This window comes from Phalacrocorax carbo, chromosome 2 (assembly GCF_963921805.1).
Source record: "Phalacrocorax carbo chromosome 2, bPhaCar2.1, whole genome shotgun sequence".
NCBI lineage: Eukaryota > Metazoa > Chordata > Aves > Suliformes > Phalacrocoracidae > Phalacrocorax > Phalacrocorax carbo.
The window spans coordinates 38367911-38391794 of record NC_087514.1 but is presented as its reverse complement, the minus strand read 5'-3'; the positions used below and the strand labels follow the sequence as shown (position 1 = coordinate 38391794).

At 35.7% G+C, this 23884-nt stretch overlaps 1 protein-coding gene across 9 annotated transcripts in view; it reads left to right on the top strand.

The window, feature by feature from the left end:
- The window catches only part of CSPP1 (centrosome and spindle pole associated protein 1), a 65673-nt gene that overhangs the window by 24845 nt on the left and 16944 nt on the right, over window positions 1–23884 (top strand). For all 9 annotated transcript variants that reach the window (XM_064442592.1, XM_064442589.1, XM_064442593.1 and 6 more), the window contains 16 exons: window positions 280–381; window positions 1015–1097; window positions 2878–2971; window positions 3871–3928; window positions 6877–7049; window positions 7764–7879; window positions 9517–9595; window positions 9936–10056; window positions 11973–12120; window positions 14450–14602; window positions 16907–17019; window positions 18114–18263; window positions 19520–19666; window positions 20506–20610; window positions 21717–21783; window positions 23206–23326. In XM_064442592.1, the coding sequence (XP_064298662.1) occupies window positions 280–381; window positions 1015–1097; window positions 2878–2971; window positions 3871–3928; window positions 6877–7049; window positions 7764–7879; window positions 9517–9595; window positions 9936–10056; window positions 11973–12120; window positions 14450–14602; window positions 16907–17019; window positions 18114–18263; window positions 19520–19666; window positions 20506–20610; window positions 21717–21783; window positions 23206–23326 (1830 nt within the window). The remainder of the gene's footprint in view (window positions 1–279; window positions 382–1014; window positions 1098–2877; window positions 2972–3870; window positions 3929–6876; window positions 7050–7763; window positions 7880–9516; window positions 9596–9935; window positions 10057–11972; window positions 12121–14449; window positions 14603–16906; window positions 17020–18113; window positions 18264–19519; window positions 19667–20505; window positions 20611–21716; window positions 21784–23205; window positions 23327–23884) is intronic.

The following is a 23884-nucleotide window of genomic DNA, read 5'->3' as shown; positions in this document are numbered from 1 at the left end:
GAATGCTGAATGCTCTTCAGCTCTCAAAACCTTCCACCAGGCTCAGTAGATAAAGGTTGTATGAAAGCAGGCTTGTGAATTCAGACTCTAGACAGAGAGCTGTCTTGACAATGCTAGGAAAGTGAACTAGTTGTGGAAATTTTCTGTGATATTTTCAGAACTGCTTCTGCCGTCCAGTGTGCAGTCAGGCTGCGGACCCGTTTGCACGAAACTGCTCGACCTTCTGTTTCAGGTTGGATGTCTAGGCATGCATTGCTGAATATTTTCTATCTCTTTAAGGCCCTATCTGGATGGAATAGTAAGAGATCTACCTGCAGATTATGAAGACGAATTAAAGGAGAGAGTACGTGTGCAGCAGATCTCAAGAACTGGAAATTCTAGGTGTGGTATACAGGGTATTTTTCTGGTAATTGCACTACAAAATCATGGTGAAAGGAAAATGTTTAATTAAAATCCCTAATATGTTGTCTGAAACAGCTGATAGTTTTTCTTGCAGCTACGATATAGTAGAACAAGAAAAATGTGTTGAGAACATCTATTGAAGCTTGCATGCAGGTTTTCTTTTTGAAACACTACATCACCTATTCTCCAACTGTAGACTTTTAATGATTAGAATAACATGGAATTCTTTTTTGATAGTAGTTTTAAAATTATTTTTTTCCTCTTGTCTTGGTTTTGCAAGTCTTGAAGTGATCTAAGTGGATGAGGCAGAAGCAGAACACTTATAAAGTCCTTACATAAACTCTTGACTGGCACCACTCAGTCTGTCAACATTGTTGAAGTGCTCAACTGAGTCAGTGCTTCTGACGGCTTCAGAAGCCCCAGGGAAACGAGGACTATGAGAAACACCTTTTTGCCAGGCAGTTTCTTCTTTTGCTTGTGTTTCTTTGGATTTTAGGAAAGCTGTTTGTCATAAATGTATCGCATAGTGATGTAAGTTCTATCATGTTTCACATAGACTGCAAGTAAATTCTTGAGTTTGATCTTTCCATTTTCTTTTTTTGTCTTTGCCAGAAATCAGGTACAAATTAGTTTTTCAGCTAATGAACAGGCCAAGTCTGCTGCTGAAATGCCACATGCAACAGGCCTTGTTCTTGGTATGTATTAAAACGTAACTAATGATACTGAGTTACCCTTCTTAGTATATTTTATTTTTCTTTGGGAATAATTAAAAACTAGAAAAAAAAACTTTTTCTTTGTGCTAGTTGTCCCCAAGACTGGTAAATAAATATTATTTACATAGAGAAAATAAAAAAAGGAAAACATGTTCCTTTTCCCCCTTAATGTAACAGGGCTTTCTAATTAATTTTGAAAAGCCCAAGTTTTCTCTTAGATTTCATTAACAGCTTAAGGCCCAGATACATTCTTAAATTCTTTAACAATACAGAGGTTGATATTTCTCCTATACTTCATTTTGTAAAAGATACAACTTGGTACTGAATTTTAATTACAGAAATACAGAAAGTGGTACTGCTCATAACCTTGTGCAAGAACAAGTGATTCTGATCATCTCTTACTGCTTAAATGTAGCCGTAAAATTTAGCAAGGAACTTTATTATTGAGTGTAGTAGAGAGAAATACTGTTGAAAACATAGCATTCCTAGCTAAATTCAGAAAATTATAAGGCAAGAATAAAAGAACTGTAGTAGTTCTTCAGATGGGAGCCTCTGAAGGTAAGCTAGGTTTGAGTTGTGGAAAAATTGGCTAACAGTTGTCAGAATAATTTCTTTTCATTTTTATATTTGAACTCACCTGATCTTCAGTGCTATAAGTGGCAGGTCAGGTTTTTGGAACTGTTTAAAGGCAGCATTAAAACAGTGGTGTTGTAATGGTCAGTCTCTCTGATCTGTTCAGTCATCTCCTTTACAGTAACTTGAGTGCATGAAGTTGTGAATTTGTATTCCTAGCAGTCCTGGTTAGGAGAAGAATATTGTTAACTATGTTGTATAAAGATTAAGTAAATTAAACCTTGAAATATTTGGAAATGAGAAGTGATTCCAGACTCCCCCAAAATCACAACTCATGGAGGTTATCTTGCACGTTTTGGTCACTTTACAGTCCCAGCACAATAATAGAATAAAAAATTCAGTCAGTCGTGCATCATGGTTGTGTTTTTTTGTTGGGTTTTGGTTTGTTTGCTTGTTTCTTTTTTAGTTTCAGTTTCTTTGCAGCTTCCTTCACTTTATTGTTCAGGTCTACTTCACTGGAGATCCGCAGTGACTTTGTCTATGGAAATATGTTAGGAGTCCTTGTGTCTGATAGTCATACTATAAAGAAAGTGGTGATAATGTTTGTTTTTGTTTTTACAGTAATGGAAGACTTCATGCTTATTGTGGGGGAACTAGCACAAGTTGAAAGTTTTTTAGGTTGCTTAAAATGTATGTGTGGTGTTATCACTGTTTCCTTTTGCATATACATATCAGCCAATACTTTGCTAATTCTAACTAGTCATGGGAACCATCCTGAAAGTGGAGTCATTTGCTTTCCTTCCTGTGAGTTTGACTCTTCAGTTTTAACTTTCATTTTTATCCAGGGTAATGCCTCATAATTTTGGAGTGCCATAGTGTATCTTCCTTAGCTGAGCATTAGGGGAAAAAATATTAAGTAAATTTTTTTAGTTGCTGTTTTATCAACTAGCTTTGAAATTTGTAGCTTCCTGACTATAGAGAAACAGGCAAACTAGGAAAATTATAATGAAAATTTTAAGTTTTGTAGATTATTTTTTTTAATCAGTAAAGGTCCAGTGTTCTTATGCACATTCCCAGATTGTATATTCTGTGTTTCACATTCTAAATTGACTGAAATGCGATGTTTTTGTCTAGTATCTTTTGTGTATTTTGTGAAGCATTTACTCAAATGTGTGGTCATTTCCACTAGGTGGTCAGGACCGAGAATTTCTCCAAAGGAAAAAAGAGAAATACAGGCAAGAACTAATAGAACAGATGGCTGAGCAACAGCGAAATAAGAGACGGTAATGGAAAGTTACTATATTTGTCAAAGATAATGTCTGAAATTTAAAGGAATTTAATGAATTCAATGTGGTAAGAATAATTTTCATAACTAAGGAATTCCAGCTAGCTAGGTAATACTGCATCCAATTAAACTCCTTGGCATGAAGACTTTTGTTTGTAATAAACAAATTCACCAGCTTTCAATGGAACAAAGGAAAAAAGGGGTTTTTTAAAAAATTAAAAAAAAAAATTTTTTTAGTTTCTTAAGGGTAAAGAAGCTTTAAGCAAAATGAGCCATTTTGCTGGTAGAGGAGTGTCTAATTACTTTGCAAAGTTGAAAACTGATCTTGTTTTGCCTTCCAATTTAGGAAAGTAACCTTTCAATTTCAAAGCACTTGACCATCTGGCTTATGCAGATTAATAAAATATTACTTTCTTGCTCTACCTATTAGTAGCTGCCTGCAGAATGATAGTATGGCTATGTAAAAAACGCACAGTGGTATTAGTGAAGGGATAAGGAATTAAAAATAATTTACTGTTGACAGTTTAACTGTGACATAAAATTGTATGTGCTGGACAAGCCCGAGCCCTGAAATTACAATATAGTACTTATGCTGTACTTTTGAATAATTCATTTCAATATGTTTATAATAAACCTCTTGCTGTAGTGTGAATAAAGATCAATTTTTAAGAAATGTCCTGGAAGGTTGTAGTAAAAAGCAGTGTGGTGGTTTGACCTTTTATGGTAGTTGGATTTTTATTAGGTGGAATAGATGATACTTCTTGAGAGTTCTGTTTACTTACAAATAATATACGGTATCCTTCTTCCCTGACTCCAGGAGAAATCAGTTGTTACTGCTTTCTGATTTGATCCTTTTTTTTTTGTCTTTTTTTTTTTTTTTTTTTTTAACAAAATCAGTGAGAAGGAACTTGAGCTTTCTGTTGCTGCTTCTGGAGCTCGAGACCCAGAAAAGAAGGTAAGGAATTTGGATTTTCTTTCTCCTATATAGACTTCTTTTAATTACATGTATGCTGGGGTTGCTCAGTCACAAAACTCTGTAGGGCTTTTATAGAATGATAAATGTTGTGGGGTTTTTCCCTAGTAGGGCATTAGCATAGAAAAAAATTGAAGCCAAGGATGGTAGGGCTGTAACTCATTATAGATGCTTTCAGCTTAAGAGGAAAATATTTTCACAGAAGTTATCAAACATTTTCTTTTACTGTGACCAAGTGGAAATTTTGTACCAGCAGTGGGTATCATGGAAAAAATACTTAGTGTCCCCCCATAGCCTGCACTTGCACACATTAGTAACCTTTCTTTGGGAATGAAAAGTATGCTGCAGAAAGTTTTTGCTCTTTTTCAATTAAAAAAGAATCCAGTTGTTTTGCAGCTGAGTTGATCTCATTGTAGCAATTTTTAATTTCAAATTTGTAATTATTTTTTAAACTATCAAATGTATTGTCAGGATTACAAAAATTTGTTTTGTAAAAAGCAAGATGTTTGATATTATGCTGCTTGTAAGACTTAATGCCGAGTTACTGCTGTCTCCACTTCCTTAGGAAAGTGATTATTGTACTAGGAATTTTGATTAGCATATATGAAGGAGTAGATTGTCAACACTAGTAATGTTAGTAACAGACTGATTGTCACAGACCTCATATATGTGTCTGCTAAGTGCCTGAAGCCATTGCATCCTGGGTGCAGTAGAGATCTGCTGTTGGAGATGTAGGATGGGTAGCTTTCTCAAGCAAGACTAAACTGGTTATTAATTTAATTGGTTACTAGTTTAAATTATCAACAGTGCTGATTTTTGGGGGTGTCTACAACAAAGAAGGAAACTTGTGCCATTTCTGGAGAGTTCAGCGGATGTGAAAGGAGCTGTTATTTTCTAGAAAATGAAGATGAATGAATAGCTGTAAGATGCTATTAGTCAGCATGTGAGGCAGGAGACTGAGAATGCATGTAGATAAGCAACGAAGCTGAATCAAAATTCTTACTCCTAAATGGGGAGGGAAAACACTGACAAGTGGTCTGGTTGCATATTCCTGCCCTCTCTGCTTGAAGTATCTGTGGTGTTTGTTTGATCCCGTTTGCGAACTGATTCAGTTTGGTTAGCTGGCGAAAATCTAAATCTTTTTTGCTGCTTTAGTTGGCTTAGAGGGGTCAGTTGGCTAATCAGGGATTCAGATGGTGAAAGGGAGAAGGATGGAGCATACAGATGGGAGCCAAGCAGGAAAAGAGGGAAAACCAAGCAGAGGATGCTGGCTTTTTTGGCACAGCAGGCTGTTTAAGGTCAGTGCAAACAGTTTTGTCTCATCAAAGCTGACTAGGCAGAAGCATGCTGTGCTGAAGCACTCTATATACCGTATGCATCTCAGTCAGAGACTGAAAAGTGCCTCTTGTAGGAACAAAATTATATTCAGAACAAGTCCGAGGCATGTATAATGTTTTAAACCATTAATTTAGCTGAAACCCTTCAATTAAGTAGAATTGCTACATTCATTAAGCAGCAGTCACTGTTAGCTTTAAATTGCCTCTCAGGGATGGATTCTAATTAGGTGGATTTCTTGATTAATTACAGGTTGGTTAAATAGCAATGCCTGATTACACAACGTTCTACATTTATAGATCCCTATACTGCTTGTGTAAAAGAAAACAATCCCCAGGATTAACTGAGTACCCTAGTCACTTCTGAAATTAGCTACAGAGCTGAAATCTGGGGCACTTTGGGAACAATTCACATCAAACTTGTTAGTGAGAAAGGCTGTTTTAAATGTTCTCCTGCTCAAGACACTGGATTGAAAAGACAAGTTAAAAAAAATAGTCTGTAGACTGCTTTATAACTTCAAGTGCTGTAGCTTGTATCTAATTTTGTATTCACATCTAGAAATTTGAAGTTAAATGTTATAAACAAATATTCACGCCTAGTAGATTTTGAGAATTTTAATCTTAATGCTGTAGTTCATGACTGGTGAGTACTAATTGCTTTGTATATACTGTCTTGCAGGCAAGTGATGAGGAGGTAAAGGCTTAATATTTTGCTGAGATACTTCCATATTGCAGGGTATATGGTTTGCTGTTAGATATTTAATATTTAGCTGGTTGCTGGTATTACTTTCTCTGAATGCATGTTAACCACAGCACTACAGTGTTAGGACCAGTAAATTGAGAAACAAAATCTGTTTTACAGTGTATGAATTTTTTCTGGTCTTCCATTATATTGACTAATTTAAACAAATATTAAAATGTTCATGCATAGCAGCTGGAATAAGGGCTTTCTGGGTGTGACAGGATAGTTCTGTAACTGACTTGCATGCCTTTGCATTACTTGCCACGTTGCCTTTGATTTTTTTGTTTTTTAAGAGGCTGCCTGTTATCAATAAATATTTGTTTGTTTAAATTGTTATGGTTGCAAAAGCTAACAAAATCAAAGGCACCCAGAAAATAAAATAGCAGTATTGCAAGGAAATGTTTATTGGAAAAAGTCTCAGTGTGTGTTTGGTTTTGGTGATTATGAGCTATTTTAGGTTTTTTTGGGGGTAGTGTATTTTAGAAACTTTCCCTATGCATAATATGAAAATATTGTCAGTGTAAGAAACTGGTGGCTGTACTACAAACAACTGTGTAAATGGGTTTGTTTTTCTATTTTTTTTCCCCCTGGGTAATAACTAAACCATATTCTTCCTGAAACCTGCCATAGAGGCTGGATTTTGTAAAACTGAGATAAACACGCCAGATTGTAGTATTAGAATTCCAGTAATTCTTGGGAGAGAAAAATGCAATTACTAGGAAGTTGAACAGCTAGTTGGGACCCAGGGAAGTGTTTAACACAGCCTAAATCGAGGTTCAGAATATCTCCTAGTCGTAACAAAGTAACTGTGGTTTGGTTTTTTTTTTTTCCTTTGTTTTCTTCCTCCCCTTCAGCCAAATAGATTGAAGCAGTTTGGCTTGACAGCAAGAGCTTCTGAAGAGAAAGTACCTCCCGAAAGGCCTAGGGTGGCTTTTCAGACTCCAGTGCCCATTCCTTCAGCCTCTCCAGTGAATGAAGACTTTCACAGGGGGCTAGCCAGCACTCTTGGTGAAATAGCAGCGCCCAGGTGCTTCACCATCATGTTCATTTTGCATGTTAAATAAGCTTGGTGCTAAGCATGTTATTACTAATTATTGGATGTTTGTGTAGGATAAGAGTTGTGCTCTAGAAATTATGCCCGTGGCTGTAATACGGAACCATGTGGTGAGGGTGCTTGGGCATGTGCTTGGGGCACGTGCCAGCAGTGTCCATGCTGTTAGAAGGCTGGTATGGCGTGAGTTTGACCCCTATCAATTAAGCCCTGTCTCCTAGGGCTAAGCTCAGGAATGCAGTGTAGGCAAGAACAGCTTCCACTAGGCACTGTGGTTGAGACTTAAACTGTTTTGGGAGAGAGAAGGAGCTTTAGGCATGTGGCTAAAACTGTGCTGTGCCACTTGCCCTTTGACCACAGAGTAATCCTTGGCTTGTTTTATTTACTGTTACTGATGTAACTGGTAAGTACCATTAACTGAACCAGCTAAAGAAGGCGTGCTTGTTTTGTGTTCTTTGGATCTCTGGAATACTGTGGGTTCATGTACTACTCCCTAAGGGAAGGTTAATTTTCTACTGAGGCTTATTGTATCTTGTTCCTGCATGGCACTCATGAGAGGTCTTGGGCTGAGCTAAATCTAGAGTTTTCCTACAGTGAATTCTCTCTCTCTCTTTTAATTTCTTTCTCCTTTTGATGATCTCTCTTTTTCGTTGTACAACAAAACAAAAAATTTTTCATTTTTTCTTCAAGGCTTGCACCAATGCCACCACCTCCACCACCAGTTTTGACAGACTATAGAACGCCTTATGACGATGCATATTACTTTTATGGGGTTAGGAATCCTTTGGATCCCAATCTTGCATATTGTAAGTTGATGATTTTAGGTGGATTGCTTGTTAGAGAGATTCAGATGACTGCTTTTAATCTAGGTAAATGATGAATAACGTAGAACTAGTAACAGCAATTTAAACCCATTTCTTAGATGTGTATTGAATGAAAAGTAGGCTTTTTTCAATACTGGTTTTGAATGAAGTAGTTTTCTCCAACTGCAAAAGGGCGTATGGTTTCCAGAAATGTTATTCATCGCCTGAACAAGCTCTAGTCTCAGCTACTTAGCCATTACTCCTCCCAGATAATCTTCTTTATAGTTTTGATAATCAAAACAATCTTTCCTAAAATTGCTTAAATAATATTATAATTCATTACATGTTTTGGTGTTGTTACAATTTCAGATACAATTTTAAATATTTTTAAAGGAACTGTATGTAGTAATGAAACTTTTTATTTTAAGAACCCCTTTTTTATTAACCCTTTGACTACTTCATGATGATTTCACAAGTGAAACAAATGTGTGTGGAGGGACTGAATTGTGCGATTTTTTAAAATTTTTTTTTGCCTTTTGTAGAGGAAAAAACAGAAAGGCTTTTTAAAAAGTTGTTGTGTTACCTTCATAGAAAAGTTAAAATAAAGGAGGTAAAAAAAACTTACAATCATAACTCTTTTACTGGTTGATTTGAATGAGATTCGTATCCACTGGGAAACTGGGGAATTTCAGGAATGTATGGGATTTAAGACCAAAAGTTTATAGATTCCCCCTCCCCGCCCAGTGTAAATTTCTCCCTATCTTGAAATGTAATAGTTTATGGTTTTTGTTGTTGGTGTGTGGTTTTTCTTGGTGTGGTTTTTTTCTTTTTTTTTTTTTAGTTCCAGGCACCTTTTTTACCTTTTCTCTGTAATCTTATTTTGAGACCACAGTTCTAACTCACAGAAGTTTTGGGATTTTTTGGTGGGTTTGTTTTGTGTGGGTTGGGTTTTGGGATTTTTTTTGTGTGTGTTTTATTTTGGTGTTTTGTTGTTTGGGTTTTTCCCCTTGTGTCGATATAACCTCTAGGGTAAAATGGCTTGCAGTCGATAGAGTTTTAAAGAAACTAATACTTCAAATTCACATACGAGAGTTAGGTTGCCTCAAAGCTTGTTGTCACAAACTGGCATATTGCTAGTGCTTGAAATTTGAAAGGGAAATCGTTTCAGAGATTCATCTCTTACCGTCTTGAACACAAGCATTAGTATGGGCAGTAATTTCAAGCCCTGCAGTGGCAGAGTGCTGCAGGTCCTATTTCAGTGGGAGTACAGATGGCAAATGTACTGCGTTTCTGCAGGAGGCAATGGGGTACTCCTCACAGTACAGGACACATTTGGAAAGCATGAGGACAAGTGTTAAGTGAGTTATTTCTTTTTGTTAGTTCATTTCAGAATATGTTAAGAAATTTTTAAATTTTAAAGGGATTTAGTTTAATTTAAGAAATAGATTTGTACCTTGGCATTGTATATTTTTTCTTCAAAGGGCATTAAGAATTGGATAAGTTTGTTACATAAGTTGAGTCCTGTTTGTAATTCTGCAGTCACCAAGTTTGAGTAGTGAGCTCTGTTCATTTAACTAATGGCAAACGTTTATATGTGAGCGTTCAAAATCTAAAATAGTAATTTTTTTTTTACTGTGTAGATGGTACAGGTATGATGGGAATGCAACCCACACCTAATCTGGATCCTCCTCTAGGCCAAGCCCCAGTAGAACAATCTGTGTAAGTATTTTCTGTATGCATATTCTTTGTGTTTATCTGTATTGATATGCTTTTCATGTTGGGAGTATTTTGGTGACAATGGATATGCCTTTGAAATAAAGTGTGTTAAAGACAACTCTTCAAACTTATAATTAAGAAATTTGATCTAAACAATAATTCAGTGAACTATTTTTATATGGATTTATGAAAATATTTGAGATTATAAACTGCCAGGCTGTGGAAAGCAACAGCTCTTACATATTTCAGGCAGGGATTTTTACATTTTTATATATTTTTTTTAATTCCTCCCCCCCCAGACACTATGATGTTTTCCTTTTATTTGTGTGGTTTTCTGATTCAGAAGTAGCATTGGACAGAGGAATACAGGAGACAGACAAAGAAGCATAGGAGTATATTCTGAAGAAAAAACAAAGCCTTCCAAAGAGGCAACCTTATCTTATCAACAGGAATTACAACAGCAGGTACTGAGTGATAAAGCTTCTCCTGCTTTCTTCTTTTGCTTTTTGACATATATCGGTTGTAACTGTAGTTGTCTTTCAAACATGTTTATTTAGTTTACATGTAAAAAGCTTTCTAAACTCTCCCTCCCTTCATCACTTCCTTCTTCCCATTCCGATGACCCTGCTTTAGCTCATTTTAGCTCTTCAGGTGCACAATAAGCTCTTCAATTTTTTTTTTTGTCAGAGGCAAAGAGAATGTTAAGACTGAGAGCAAACAGATTAGTTCCAGGCATGGAGTTTTATATAATTTTCATAAACATAAGAACCTGCATGTTAAAAGCAATGAATTGTATTGCTCCGATATTCCTTCTGAAAGATTGCTTTTGAGCATTATTGCTATAATTATTAGGAACACTCTAATTTCAGTAAGTTCTTCATGATCATTTAGATGTTAATTCAAAAGCTTCCCTAATGTTTCCTTCCAGTGTGTTTGCAGGTGGTGTCTTACCTCTTTTCAGCTTCCTTTTTGATAGACTAGACAGATTTCTTGAGTCTCTTGTCTTCCAGTAGGTGTCCTAGTGCCCTACTCATTTTAGTGGCCTTCTGCTGCTGTGCCTTGTGGGAGTGTATATTTATAAAATGTATTTCACTATGATAAGACATGTTATTTCAGAAGAGATTTTGCTAGAACCTGGTTCAGTGGCACTAACGTTTTCTTATCTTATTCTTCTTTATGTATTTCTTCAGAGGAGGTAAATAATTGCTATAAAAATATTCTCATTCTAATTATGATTGTTCATAGGAATAAAGGAGAGGCTGCCAATCCAGGTCAAATTAAGAATAAAATAAACATTTAGGAATAGCGTCTGATGTTGCAGTTACGCTTCTCTGAAGGCATTTTCTCACTATAGCCTTAAGTAAATTTTATCTTGCTGTATGAGACACTGCACAGTTTGACATAAAGGTCTAATAAATGTGGCACGATACCGTCTTTCAAAGTGACTGTGCTGCTTATGGTTGAAAGTGAACAGAAGGTATTGTGGTTTTTTTTTTTTACCTGTAGACAAACCTGACTGACCATTTTTTCTAAACAGTCGAAGGGGCTAGGTGGGTCTTTATGTTGACTCATTATATCTCTTATGAAATTGATGAAATTGACTACTTGATAAAGAGAAATGTTAATTTAGTGCACAGAATAAACAAACTTAAGAAAAATACATTAATATATTTCAGCTACGTAAATAGTAGCTCATATTTTAAAACATTAAAACATTTCTATTCAAAATAGAAGATGGACTTTTTAAACAGCCTTTCTCTTTATAAATGCTACATTAAGTTATTAGGAGACTTACTTATATAAATTTAACCTGATTTTGAAGAAAAGGAAAAACAAACCATATGAACAGTTCTGTGTTATTTGTATACATCATTACATATTACTGCAGAAAACTATTTCATGAATGGTTACAGAATTGTGTAGCGTTCTATTAAGATATTTATTGTTAGGAGTCTTCCCGTACCTCATGTCATTTCCTCTCAAAGTTTAGGTTAAACAAGACATACCAGGCTGAGAGAAGTAAGTGCTGTAGTATTGTGGAATTTCGCCTGTTTAATATTCAGGCAGCATAAACTTCTGTATCAAAGATCCAAAGATATGGGACTTTTGATCTACTGCAAGTGTCAGATGTGAATGTTTCTGGAACTTGGAAGTGTTATAATGTGTATCTATGTATTTCTCTGATTATGCACAGCTGGACATGTATGTTTTGTCTAAAGTGTTCAATGCACTGCCTGCAGTGTAGGCAGGGAAATGTTTGTGATGTGCTTGATATAGATGGGGGGAATGGGTAATGATAGCATTCAGCTTGCTCCTTTACCTTATTTTAAAATTATACTTAGAGTGATATTTTTATGCAACTGACTTTGTTTGGTTTTAGATAAGAGAGAGAGAAGAGCGACGTAGACAAGAGAGAGAGGAGAAAGAACGCTATGAAGCCAAGTTAGAAGCAGAAATGAGGAATTACAACCCCTGGGGAAAAGGTGGTGGTGGTGCTCCCCTCAGAGATGCAAAGGGAAATCTGATAAGTATGTTTGCCAAAATTATGGGTTGTCTTTTCAAGATTGATGTTTTCTTGCTCTCATAACGGCTCTGTTTAGATATGTTATTCCTTGTTTTGTAACACTGGTAGGCCTTTACTGACAAATAGACATACTTGTTTCAAGCAGATGCACTTTAGGAATATTTAAGTGAGTAATTATTTTGATTTCTGTAGAATCCTTTGAAGAGTACAGTTTGAACAAAATGGGAAACACAGGATATGTCAATTATAAGTGAAGACACAATGCATTAGTAAAGGGGGAAGGAGGAAAACAAGCTGTTAGAATCATCTGCAATACAAATGTGCTAAAGCTTGTTGTGAAGGCTTTTATTTCTACAAACAGTTTTTTTCATTCTTTTTCATTTTTAAAATAACTTCTAGGCTTAGAAAGCTCTACTTGTGACATGGAAAATGGAAGCATGTTTGAATAAATTTATAATGCTAAGCAGGATATTTAAATTTCTCTAAGCAACACTGCTGGTAAATGGCTATATAAATAGCAGTCAGCAGTAACTTTTTTTAAGGTTTATTTTATTTTCCAAGTGCTGTTTTACTCAAGATGGGAGTAGCGAGCTGGGAGATAGCTACGATTCGGGAAAGTTGTTCATCCACGCCTCCAGTAAATCAGAGCTAGGTGTAAGATTAAAATTCAAATTCCTGATCCTGATTTCTAGTGAACCCTGCAGGAATAGTTTATCTAAAATAAAAATGTACTTAGTAGGCACAATTATATTTGCATATTTCAAAATCTTGGCCTGTGCTAGCTCTCTTCATTCTTATCTTTAGCATCTGAGTGAGTGAGTCTTAAAATTTTATAACTACTTATTTCTAATGTGAAACAAATTGATTTTCTTGTTATTGGAATATGATGCTGAATTCTGATTAGATTTTTAAAATATGTCTCCTGATAATAAAATATGAGAGTTTTCAAAGCATGGAACACTTACTGGATAACAGTTTATGTATAAATAATTAGTCTCAGTTTTATGACACCTGAGCGACATATCTCTAAATTCATTATGTAATTTGAGGATGGGGGGTAAAGTTTAAATACTTTTTAAAGACTGTGTGCCCAGATAATAAGTTTAGAAGCTTGTGTTGAAGATCCAAGCTTTTGTTTATCCCCAGAGCAGATAGAGGTACTCACACTGCCTGACTTCAGGCGCTATATTTAAGTGTCTGGCTTCTTTCTCTGGGCTTTACAATGGTGTGAGTAGAGTGGGTCAGAGGAAAATGTAGGTGTCATATTAGCCTGAGCTCTGCATATACCTGCTGAGAAGCTTATCTCCATCCATACATGAGGAACCAAGAGAAAGAAGTTTCTTAGCCTGCTTTCCTGAATTATACATGCGAAGTTATTTTTCCCACCACAGTTTAGCAGCATGATGGATAAGCAAGCTATGAGTCAAATATCATGAAACATAACATGCTTTCTGCCATGTCTTTTTAATGCAGCGTGACTTGTCTTTTTATTCTCTTGAAAACATCTGTAAATAGCTTTTGAGACTGATGCATGCAAAAGGTGCTTTACAGAGAGTGATGTAATTTAAAGTTCTTAGAATCTGTGTGCTTAAATAACTACAGCAGTTCATAATCATTGGGAACACTGTTTAAAAAGATAATCTGAAGACTGTGTAGTACTTCTTTGTTTTGAAACAAGCCTTCTAGGTAGAGCATGGTGACACTTCAAAACAAGCTGAAGTTAACATCTTTGATCAGGATTTTTATGGTAACTGAGAGGCACCAAGTAAATTTTGGTCGAAATGTTGGATGACGTTGTTTGGCTTACATACAGAAACCTGCACCTGGATTATTGCAAAAGACGTGAAGAGCAAAATACACTTTATGGTTCAATTTTGCTTATCATTCTTAAGAGTAATCAAATAGAGATTCAGTACTTAAAATACCAATACTAAACTCAAAAGTGTTTTACAGCTTTAAGGAAATAGAAGAAAGGGTGGTTTCTGAGCACATGCTTATCAACACAGACTTGTCAGTCATTTTTGTCTTCGAGCTCTTTATCTTTCCGTTTCATAGCAGTTTTGGGCAGGAGAGAAGGAAGTTTTGCTATGAAGAATCATTCCTGGAAAAAGAAAACCACCAAAATAAATCTTTTAATCGGTGAATTCCTAATGACTGGTATTTCACCTATAACTTCTATATTCTTGTCTTGGCTTAAATTTTTTGTTCCCATAGTTGGTATGCCCGGGAAAAGTGGAGTCTGCTCAAAAATCCCTGTATTTTTGAGATTCTGTGGTGAACGTGGCTTTTATGAGAATAAATTATTATAAACAGTTATTTCCCCTTTCCTTTAGCGGACTTGAATATGATGCACAAGCAAAATGAAGATGCATATCATAATCCAGAGGCAAGACTATATGAAGATAAAAGGGCTATTGTATCTGTTGACCTAAGTTTGGCCTCCCCAAGACCTGAGAACACAGAAGCATCTACAAATAAAATAGCAGGTTTTTAAGAATACTGTATTACAGCTCTAATTATAGGCCTTAGTGATCAAAATTCTCTAGTTTCTTTACTCCTTTCTAGTAGTCCTATGATAGTATTAGTGCTTTCTACCTGCAAAGTCAGTATCATGCTTCTTTCCCAAACTACTACTTTGCTGTCACTGTGTACACTGCAGTTGTATTTTCTTATCTGTCTTGTCAGTAATGGTAACTAACTGTTTTAGCACCTAACAGTCAGGATCAGTATATTAGTTTTCCAGGCTCAATGTTATCTAATGAAATCTTTATACATACTTGTTTTACTTTTAAATGACACATTAAAATACAACTGTATAGTAGGAGGAAAGATGGAAATAAAAGGAGGAGGAGGGTCTGCAGATGTATGATGTTACAGGTTAAGGTGAAGTTGGCACAGTAACTAGGTTAACAAGTTCTAAGAAGTTACAGGTAAATTGGGTACATATGCAGCCCTGTGCACTACCTCCAAGTTTTAGGGATTTATTTTATTTTCCCATTTAAAAACCAATGCATCGTTCTCTTCTTATGTTTTGTGAGACATCTAAATGAGAGCTGTGATACTCCAGACCTGTCCCTAGTCTGGGATGGCCAAAGGCCAGGATCGATGGTGGTCTCGCAAGTCAGCTTAGATGTTGCTTTTCTTTCTCTGGTCTGAACTGTTGCACTTCTGTATAAAGAATTAAGTGGTATTTGGGGCATGGATCTACTTCGCATGATTACAATTCAGTGTCCTGACCACTAGCTGTAGAATCAGTTGGTTTTTTATTGTTCCTTGTGTCCCTTCTCTTGCTCTTTCTCCATAATACGCTGTACATTTAACCATTTATAAGATGTGAAACAGGCAAGGCCAAAGAAGTAATAATGCAGAATAGCAAAGAGCCCCCTGGTTAGATCACTTACTTTGGGATTAGGAGGTGGTGCAGGATCAGGGATGGGAACTTCACAGTCTTGCACCTTCCTTTTCATTAGTCAGGCAGTAATTGTATAGGTTTTGGTTTTGGTGGGTTTGGTTGTTCATTTTTATTGTTTTGTTTTTTTGGTAACACTACCCCATTAAAAGAGGAACTTGCAGGATAGTAGCCAGTACACAGTAAGTTTATCCCTTGATACCTTCCATAGTAACTTGTCTTGTGTCCATGCCTTTCAAATGGTATATAAACTTTATTCTGCCTATTTGCATGGAATATAGCCGTGTGAAGCAAATCTGTCCTGAAAGATCCACATGTAAAGTGGAATGGAAGGATTCAAACAGTGATTTCATGTAAGGAAAAATAATACTAACCTCAAAATGTGCTTCCTGGTATCCAAGCACATACTCCTAAGGCTAGGCTGTAGCAGTAAGCATGTGCATTCCTATGGGAATAAGCGCATGTGGTATTTCTGCTTTCATCTGACTTGGGTGGTACATCACCATACAGGGAATTGTAAGGGGGAAACATTAGAACAGCTACAGCTGTGTTCGTCTCAGCTCAGTGGAGCTATGGCTCTTGTACATCCTTGAGGCACTGTCCTTTGGCGCAGACATCATACGAATGAAGAATGTGCTGTGTCAGCTGAAAAGTTAACACAATTTATTCTACTCTTCCTTTATTTTCTTTCTTTCTCCTCTGCTTCCTGTAGGGATCCTGTTCCATGTGGTATCTGAGTTAATCCTCCTACCTAGAACTTTTGCAGCTGTATGGTTATGACACATTTGTAACTCAGGGCTAAAGGAGACCTGGCACTTCAAACTTTGTAGTATGGAAGGAACCTTATACTAGCAGAATTCAATTTTCTGACTGCTTAGAATTTTATTTGCCAGTTTTGGGCTTTGGTTTTGGTTTTTTTGTAGCATCTGTTGCTATTTTACCTAAATATTTGTTCTGTTAAGATGTTCTGTTTTTAAAGAGTGAATAAACCAAGGAACAGAACTACATGTGCTGAGTCAGTGTGATTGAAAGCAGTAAAGTTTTGAGATGTAAAATCTTTTCTATTATAATTAACTTACAGGTAACATTTTTAGATACTAAACTGCAGATGGGACAGTAGAATATAGGACTTTTATAGGTGTTATTTTGTAAAAAGGCAACTCGCTTGGACATTATTAATTGAGCAGTTAAAACCTGACAGTATTCTAGGCAGACAATGTAAGAACTTCTAATCCTAGCTATTGTTTTCAGCTGTAGCCTTGAATTATGGCTGTCATAATTTTTGAAACAAGTGTCTCAGATTCCCGCTCCTTCGCTCTGGCTTGCTGTCTTAAATTTGCTTTGGTTTTTCATCTGTAACTTCCCTCTCCTCCCGCCTTAGGTTTTACATATGCACAGACCTCTCCTTTTGCTCGAGGTAATGTGTTTGGTGAACCACCATCTCCACAGCATCTTAAGCGACAGGAGTCGTACAAGAACTTTCTTCGTTTACAGGTGAATGTGTACACCAGTTATCTGGTTAAATAAATTTTTAAAAAAGGGGTTATAGTCCAAGTAAATCATCACTGCTGACCAAAGACCTTACCCAGTCACAGCCAATTCTGTATACAAGAGGTGTACTAAGAGCCATGTGCTGTTGAGTCTCTCTGATTTTGTCTTACATAAGAAATGCTTATAAAAGCAATGCTATTAATAGTTGGCTTCATTAATCTAGATTCTGTCTTTTTTTTTCCTGAGTACAGCTGTCTGAATACAGTATTGAGTTCTCAAACTGTGCATACAGTAAAAGTTTGCATCCATAAATCTGTAAAGAAACAAAGATGTTTGCCTTTGGAAGTCTATATGATACAAATGGATGTTCATCAGAATGAAGCAGTGATCAGTGAGGCAATAATAGTGTAGTTATTTATTGATGGGTATGTAATCATGATTATTGTTCTACCAGCCTCTGTCTCCTGTCCATAATACTTCACCTATAATCTTATGCCACAAGAATTAAGTATTAAATTAAATATCGATATCAAGGAAATCCTAGGTAGTTAAAAAGAATACAAATGTCATAGGGTATTTTGATGTGGATGTCTTAAAAAGAAAAGATCAAGTTTTTTTTCCATATATAGTGCTGCCAAAAAGAATAAAGAATGGGCAGACCTTTGGCTTCAGTAAGTCAGTGCTGTGTCTAAATATATTATAATTGTGGAATGGAAAAAGATAACTATTTTGTCTTTTTGTTTTGGTTTCCCATCCTCCATTATTTAATCAGTGAAGAAAAGTGTTATTCCAGCACATCTAGAGTAGATTATGTGTTAGGAAATATTCGGGTTTTATTAGTAGCATAATTAGTGTTCTTACCAGAGGGGGGTTCTGTAAATAGTGGCCAAAAAGAAACAGTAAAATATCATCTCATTTTAAAGGAATTCTGAAGCTGAAATGTAAGACTGGTGCTAGAATTCTCTCAGTTGCTCTGTACAATCTTTGATTGCGCAAGTAAGTGCTGCAGAAGTCACAGATCATCATGATGGTAAATGCTGTTCATCAGGCTATTGCTGGCTATTGACAATTGAATACTACTTTGCTTTATTTTCTAGATTGAAGAAAAGAGACGTAGGGAAGAAGCAGAGCGAGAAAAACTTAAAATGGAAGAAGAAAAAGAAGAAAAACGACTAGCTGAACAGAGGATGAGAATTCAAAAAGCATATGAAGATGAACAAGAAGAGAAAAGAAAGAAAGAGGAGGAGGTGTAGTACTTTGATACCTTGACTTTTTTCCATTCTAAACTAACCCTTTTTAATATTTTTCCCCTAGATTAAGAAGGTAAACTGAAGTGTCCTGTGAATTGGTCTTTGTTTTTAAATGGGTCTACATTAGCCAGAGGAGAGGTAGAAAAATGTCAGTGTTAACTGGCACATTCTTCTCACTCTTTATGGTATACTACCAATTTGAAGTACTGTTAATTCTTCAAATAAAAATTGTATAGTTTTATAATTGGCAGTGGTGCTCTCCTTTGTAAAGGAAATTATTTGTGAGGCCAATAAAAAGCTTTGTCCAATTGATGAATTAAAAAAAACAACCCACCAGTTCCTGTTTGGTGGTTGTTTTTTTCACACACACCCCCCCCACCCCCACCCCTCCCCCATGTCTCTCTCATGGAATTTGTATTCTGAATGTAGCTTGACAGGAGGATTTTGAAAAGCCTTTTTATGAATTGGCCAGGATATATCTTTGAGATAAAAATACTGTTTGTTTTGGAAGAATGCCAAGCAAATCTAATGAGCACTTTTCATGGAGGTAAACTTGTGATTTAATTCAAACCCGAAAGCTTTATTTATCAGGTTTGGAAAATTGAATGAATTTGCATAATTCAGAATCTCATAAATAACTGCAGGAAGAGGACACAAGGCCATCAGAGATGGGAAAATCTTTCAGTATCCTTTTGGGATTATGAAAGATCAGTTCAGGATGTAGGACTTCAAGAATTCTAAAGCAGAACCCTTAGCTTATTCTAGATTCTTCCCTGGTATGAGCAAGTTAGTTGGTGGATGTATTTTGTCTCCTGGATAATAGAGCTGGTCTAGTATAGAGTAGGAAGCTAATCATCGCTTTTCACAGACTGAAGACTAAAATTGAGACTGGATGATAATTTTCTCTGTGGGCTTGTGACAGGGTGGTGCATGTTGCAGTATGTTTTGTTTGAATTTGAATTTTTGGAAATTACTCCTATAGTTCAGTTTAGCAGCAGGTCTGGGGACACAAACTGGTGTTTATTGAAGTTATTAGGAATGTTGTTAAATGATGTCAGCAGAGCCACAACTGCAGATGTTTAATGTTTTCATGGCATAGTTTTTAATTTGACTGTTTGAAGTCAGCCTAATGAAATATGCTTTTCATTTCATATTAATCACTTTGATGTGTAATTTTAACTTCTCAAAGAAAACAAAGCAAAACTTTAATAATGTTGAGTCTTTTTTGTGTACTAATAATGTTTATATTACAGCGAAGACTGAAAAGTAGAGAAATAATCCGATTAGATGAAGAGAGGCAAAAAGAGGCAGAAAAAAGGAGAAAAGAAAAAGAAGAAAAGCAAGATGAACAACTTAGGCAATATTTTGAGAAAGAAAAGACAGAAGAAGAAGAGAAGACGGTATTGTTCAGTGACTTTCTAAGATAGAAATACTTCTTCCTAACTTTAAAAAGAACTGAGTTTTAAAGAAATTGCATAATTTCTTAGACCTCTGCCTTCAGTGTTGTTCCCCTCTTAGTTCATCAAGCTATGGTACATGTTACAAGGTTATCGCACGCACAGAGAACAGCTGATTGAAAAATCAGACATACTACAGTGGAAACTTATCTGCTGATCAAATTCACATTTTAAAAAATAGTAAAAACAAGATAAATAAGAGCAAGCTGCACTCTGTAGTTGATTTTTATATCTGCTGTGAAGTACTGTTGCCTGCTTTTGCTGAGGTCCAAACACAAATAAAAATAAAGTTACATAATTTAGAGGACTGGGGGACTGTCCATCTTTAACAGTTATGTTCTTTGTAATTTAATTATTTTACTTTGACCTGGATGATGTAAGAAATCCATCACATAGAACCCTGATGGACAAAATCTAAGTAAAATATAGAACTGCTTCTCTTCTAGAAATTTCTGCAAGTAATTTCTCTGAAATGGACAGATATAATGGAATTGTCTAGAGACTTGAGGAAGAAAAAGATGTGTCACCCATAAATTAAAAAAACTACATAATAGAAAAGAGTATTAAAATTACTACAGGTAGAAAATAAATCCCATTAAATAATTATTTGCAATAATTTTATGTGGCTAAGAGTTGAAAGTAAATTAAATCTAAAAATAATTAAGTTATGCAAAAGCATTTTTCAGTCAAATGAAAAATACTAACAAAACTCTTCTGTCCAAAAGCATACTTTATTCAGAATCTATAGGAATGTAGTTTCAATCTTGCTTTTCTCTTTGCAGTTTTCAAGGCAGCCTTCTCCCATTGTTTCTGCTCTTCAGAACAAATCAATAAGAAAAGAAGAAAGGATTCCCTCTGCTGAGAGTCATGTATCTTACTATGCACAAGTATGATATTTATAGTAAACTTTACTGAGTCATTTAAGACATTAGTGTATGAAATCCTACCAGGTTTTTAATGCTTGCCAGTTACTACTGGAATACCACAAATAACTGGAGACGGTCTTTATATTAGCTAGTCTTGTAGCTCTGAAATTTAATGTTCGTTTTTATTCAAAGTATTGAAGAAATATTTTGGGTTTTTTTTTCCTTTTTTCCCTACATGCACATTTTCTGTAGAGATGAGCACCTCATTTTTGAGTGTACATAACTCTGTCCAGGCCCTTACCAAGGGTCTAACGATCTCAAGGTTTAGGATAAGAACGTTCACATCTGATCTAGCAACACACTGTGTTTATTCAGAGAAGAACTTAGCTCAGGCATGAAGTTTAATGTTGATTCCTAGCTACAGACATTATTGTTTTATTTTTTATATTTTTGAAGGTGCAAAAAGATTATAACTGCTAATACACTTCACTTTCTTCTTTGCATCACAAATGAGTTACAGTAGTGGTCCCAAGACCACTAATTTCTTTCATTTGATTTAAGTCTTCCCGGGGACATTTTTTTTTTTAAAAAAATAAAGTTCTCCTGTGAAGAGTAGATTAAGTAATGGTCTGTGATGTTTGAATCTCAGGCTACACTTCTGACTCTTTAGTGGAATTTTTTTTTTAACCAACTGACTGTTTGAACTGGGCTAAAAATTTGAAAAATTAATTTGCCATGGAAATTATAATTTGGCAAAATACTTTATAGTACAGTTTCAGAAAATGTTTTAAGACAAAGCTTAAACCTTATTTAAAACCGTTGCTTTCCTTAAATGTTAAGAATGTTCTGGAGGAAGGTCAGTTTATTTCTGTGTCTTTGTAGTACTTGGTATAACTTTGTCTAGATCTCTGAATAGTGCATTATAGGTATTATCATAGTAATTTGGATTATACATTTAAAGATCAGATTTTAAAAAAATCTTCGGCATTAACAACATCTAAGGTTACTATTCTGTCTTCCAGTTGTAGAGGTAGCTAATGTAAATTGGACATAAAAAAAGGAAAAAAATGTATGCTATATTTTCTTCCTCTGACATATTAACATTTCATATTCATTATGATCACTAGGCTCCTCCGCAACCAAGGGTTCCTTCTCCACCCGTCCCTGCTAGAAGAAATCAATTGCGTGCTTTTGGTAGGTATTGTCTTTATTGCAAGCTCACTTTCTATTACAATGAAATTGTTCTCAGTTACAGTTCATTCTTGCTTGCAACGGAGTAGTCTTATAAACTTTGCACTTCTGTATGGGTGTTCTCTCTGTCTTAGTAGTATCAGTGTATTAGTATGGTATGTCTGAAGTATTAATACAAAATAAAAAGGCATTTATTGTGCATCTTCATCAGGAAATATTTTTTTGTAAAAACTCTGATAATTGAATAATCTGCACAGGAAGTGCTGGATTCAGTCAGGACAGTGCTGAACACTGTGACCAGAACGCTGCAAAATGGGAGAGTTTTGCATTGGCTGGATTAGACCAACAGTATGTAGAGCATTGCAGACCTAACTCTTGAATTCTACTTTCCTTTGTTAATCTGCCTAATCCTCTGCTCATTCCTCTTAGCTTTCACTGCTGGTTTTAAAATTCAGACATGCTGGGAGGATCTCCTTTGCTCTTCATGTTAGTTATCTTGGCAGTATGTGGGTGGAAAGCAGTTATTTTTCTTCTGATTCCTTTTTACAAGTATAAAAGAAACAACACATGGAATGTGACAATGAACAATATCCTACAAACGCTAACCCGCAGCAGTCAGTACCTGGGTCCATTCTGGGGAGTAATGGCTCTTCCAAATGGAAGGCAGAGTGGTTCTTAATGCAGCTCTTGGAAATTGATTGACTTAGACCATCTGTTGAGAGAGAAATAGAGACACATGAATTAAATGTTGTGTTTGAGGATTTAAGCTAGTAAAACTTGCTTTCCTGCTAGGTTCTGGACTCAGACAAAAAGTCAGTAAAATATCAATATTAAGCATGTTATTTGGAAAAAAAAGAATTTATGAAACTGTTTTAACTTGTGGAGGAATGCTGTCGTGACCACAAAAAACAGCTTAGACACAAAGTAGGTCTAAAAAGTCAACATAAGCACATGCTAAAAGTAAGTGTTGAAGTTAGACCTCTCGAACACTTATGAGAGTCTGCACTGAGCAGGCAGATAACTGACTTTTGAGTCAGGAAACAGAAGTGAGGTTCTGTGCTTGCTGATACCACCTCGGTTCCTGTCATCTGCTTCTGGGACTCTGAGGACTGTGTAGATTTGCTAATTTCAAGTAAGGCTATTTACTGGCAGCTGCTGTTTCATAGCTTTTCTTTTTTTAAATACAGTGAAACACTTCAATGGAAGTTTGGATGCTCTGCTGTTCAGGGGGATCTGGTCCTTGTGCTGTCTCAAAATACAAGCTCTGACTTAATTTCTAGTGTATGAAATGCTGCGATTCTTGAGTTGGTATAATCCTTGTTTTAATTAATGGATCATTATCTCTTTTTTTTCCACCTTACACTTATTAGGTAGGCAGAAAAGTGTCTCTGACACTCTTTATTTTTAAATTGTGTTAAATTCCAGAGGAAAGAAAGAATGTGATAAATGAATTATCAGAGATGAGGAAACAGCTTCGTAGTGAAGAGAGGCGACTGCAAGAACAGTTGCTAAATGTGGCCAGTGATGATGATGTACCAATTACACGGTAGGAATTTAATCTTCAGCTTTAAAAGTTAGATTTTTGCATGGGAACTCAAAGCTACTGTGTGTTTGTAGCTAGTGTTGGTTGGCTAATATACATGAGTGAAATGAAAATATAAAGATAGAACTCGTATATAAAATTTTCTTCATTTTTTTTTCCTAATGCGTGTGGGGTGTTTTAAATAATCTTACTGAAGTTCAGTGTAAGAATGGCTGTGCTGGTAAGATTGGAAGTTGCAATACTTTGTCTTGCAGAGTGGTTCAAAACAGATGTCTACGGCAGAATTTTAACTCATTACCTTTTTTCCTAGGGCATAATTGATGCCTGTAAACTGCAGTACTACTGCTGATGAATATGCTTATGAATAGCATACCGCTGTGGAAGTACTTTCTTATTGAAAATCATAACGTTTTTATTTAAAAAAATTACTCTTGCTTCCAAAATCTATTAGTTAATCATACCAATTAGTTGGGAAAGACTCATCAGATCATCTGTCTTAGTTCCACTTCATAAAGTAGGAGGGGTGTTTTTTGATTTTAAGTAGGTCATGCCTTTTTATAA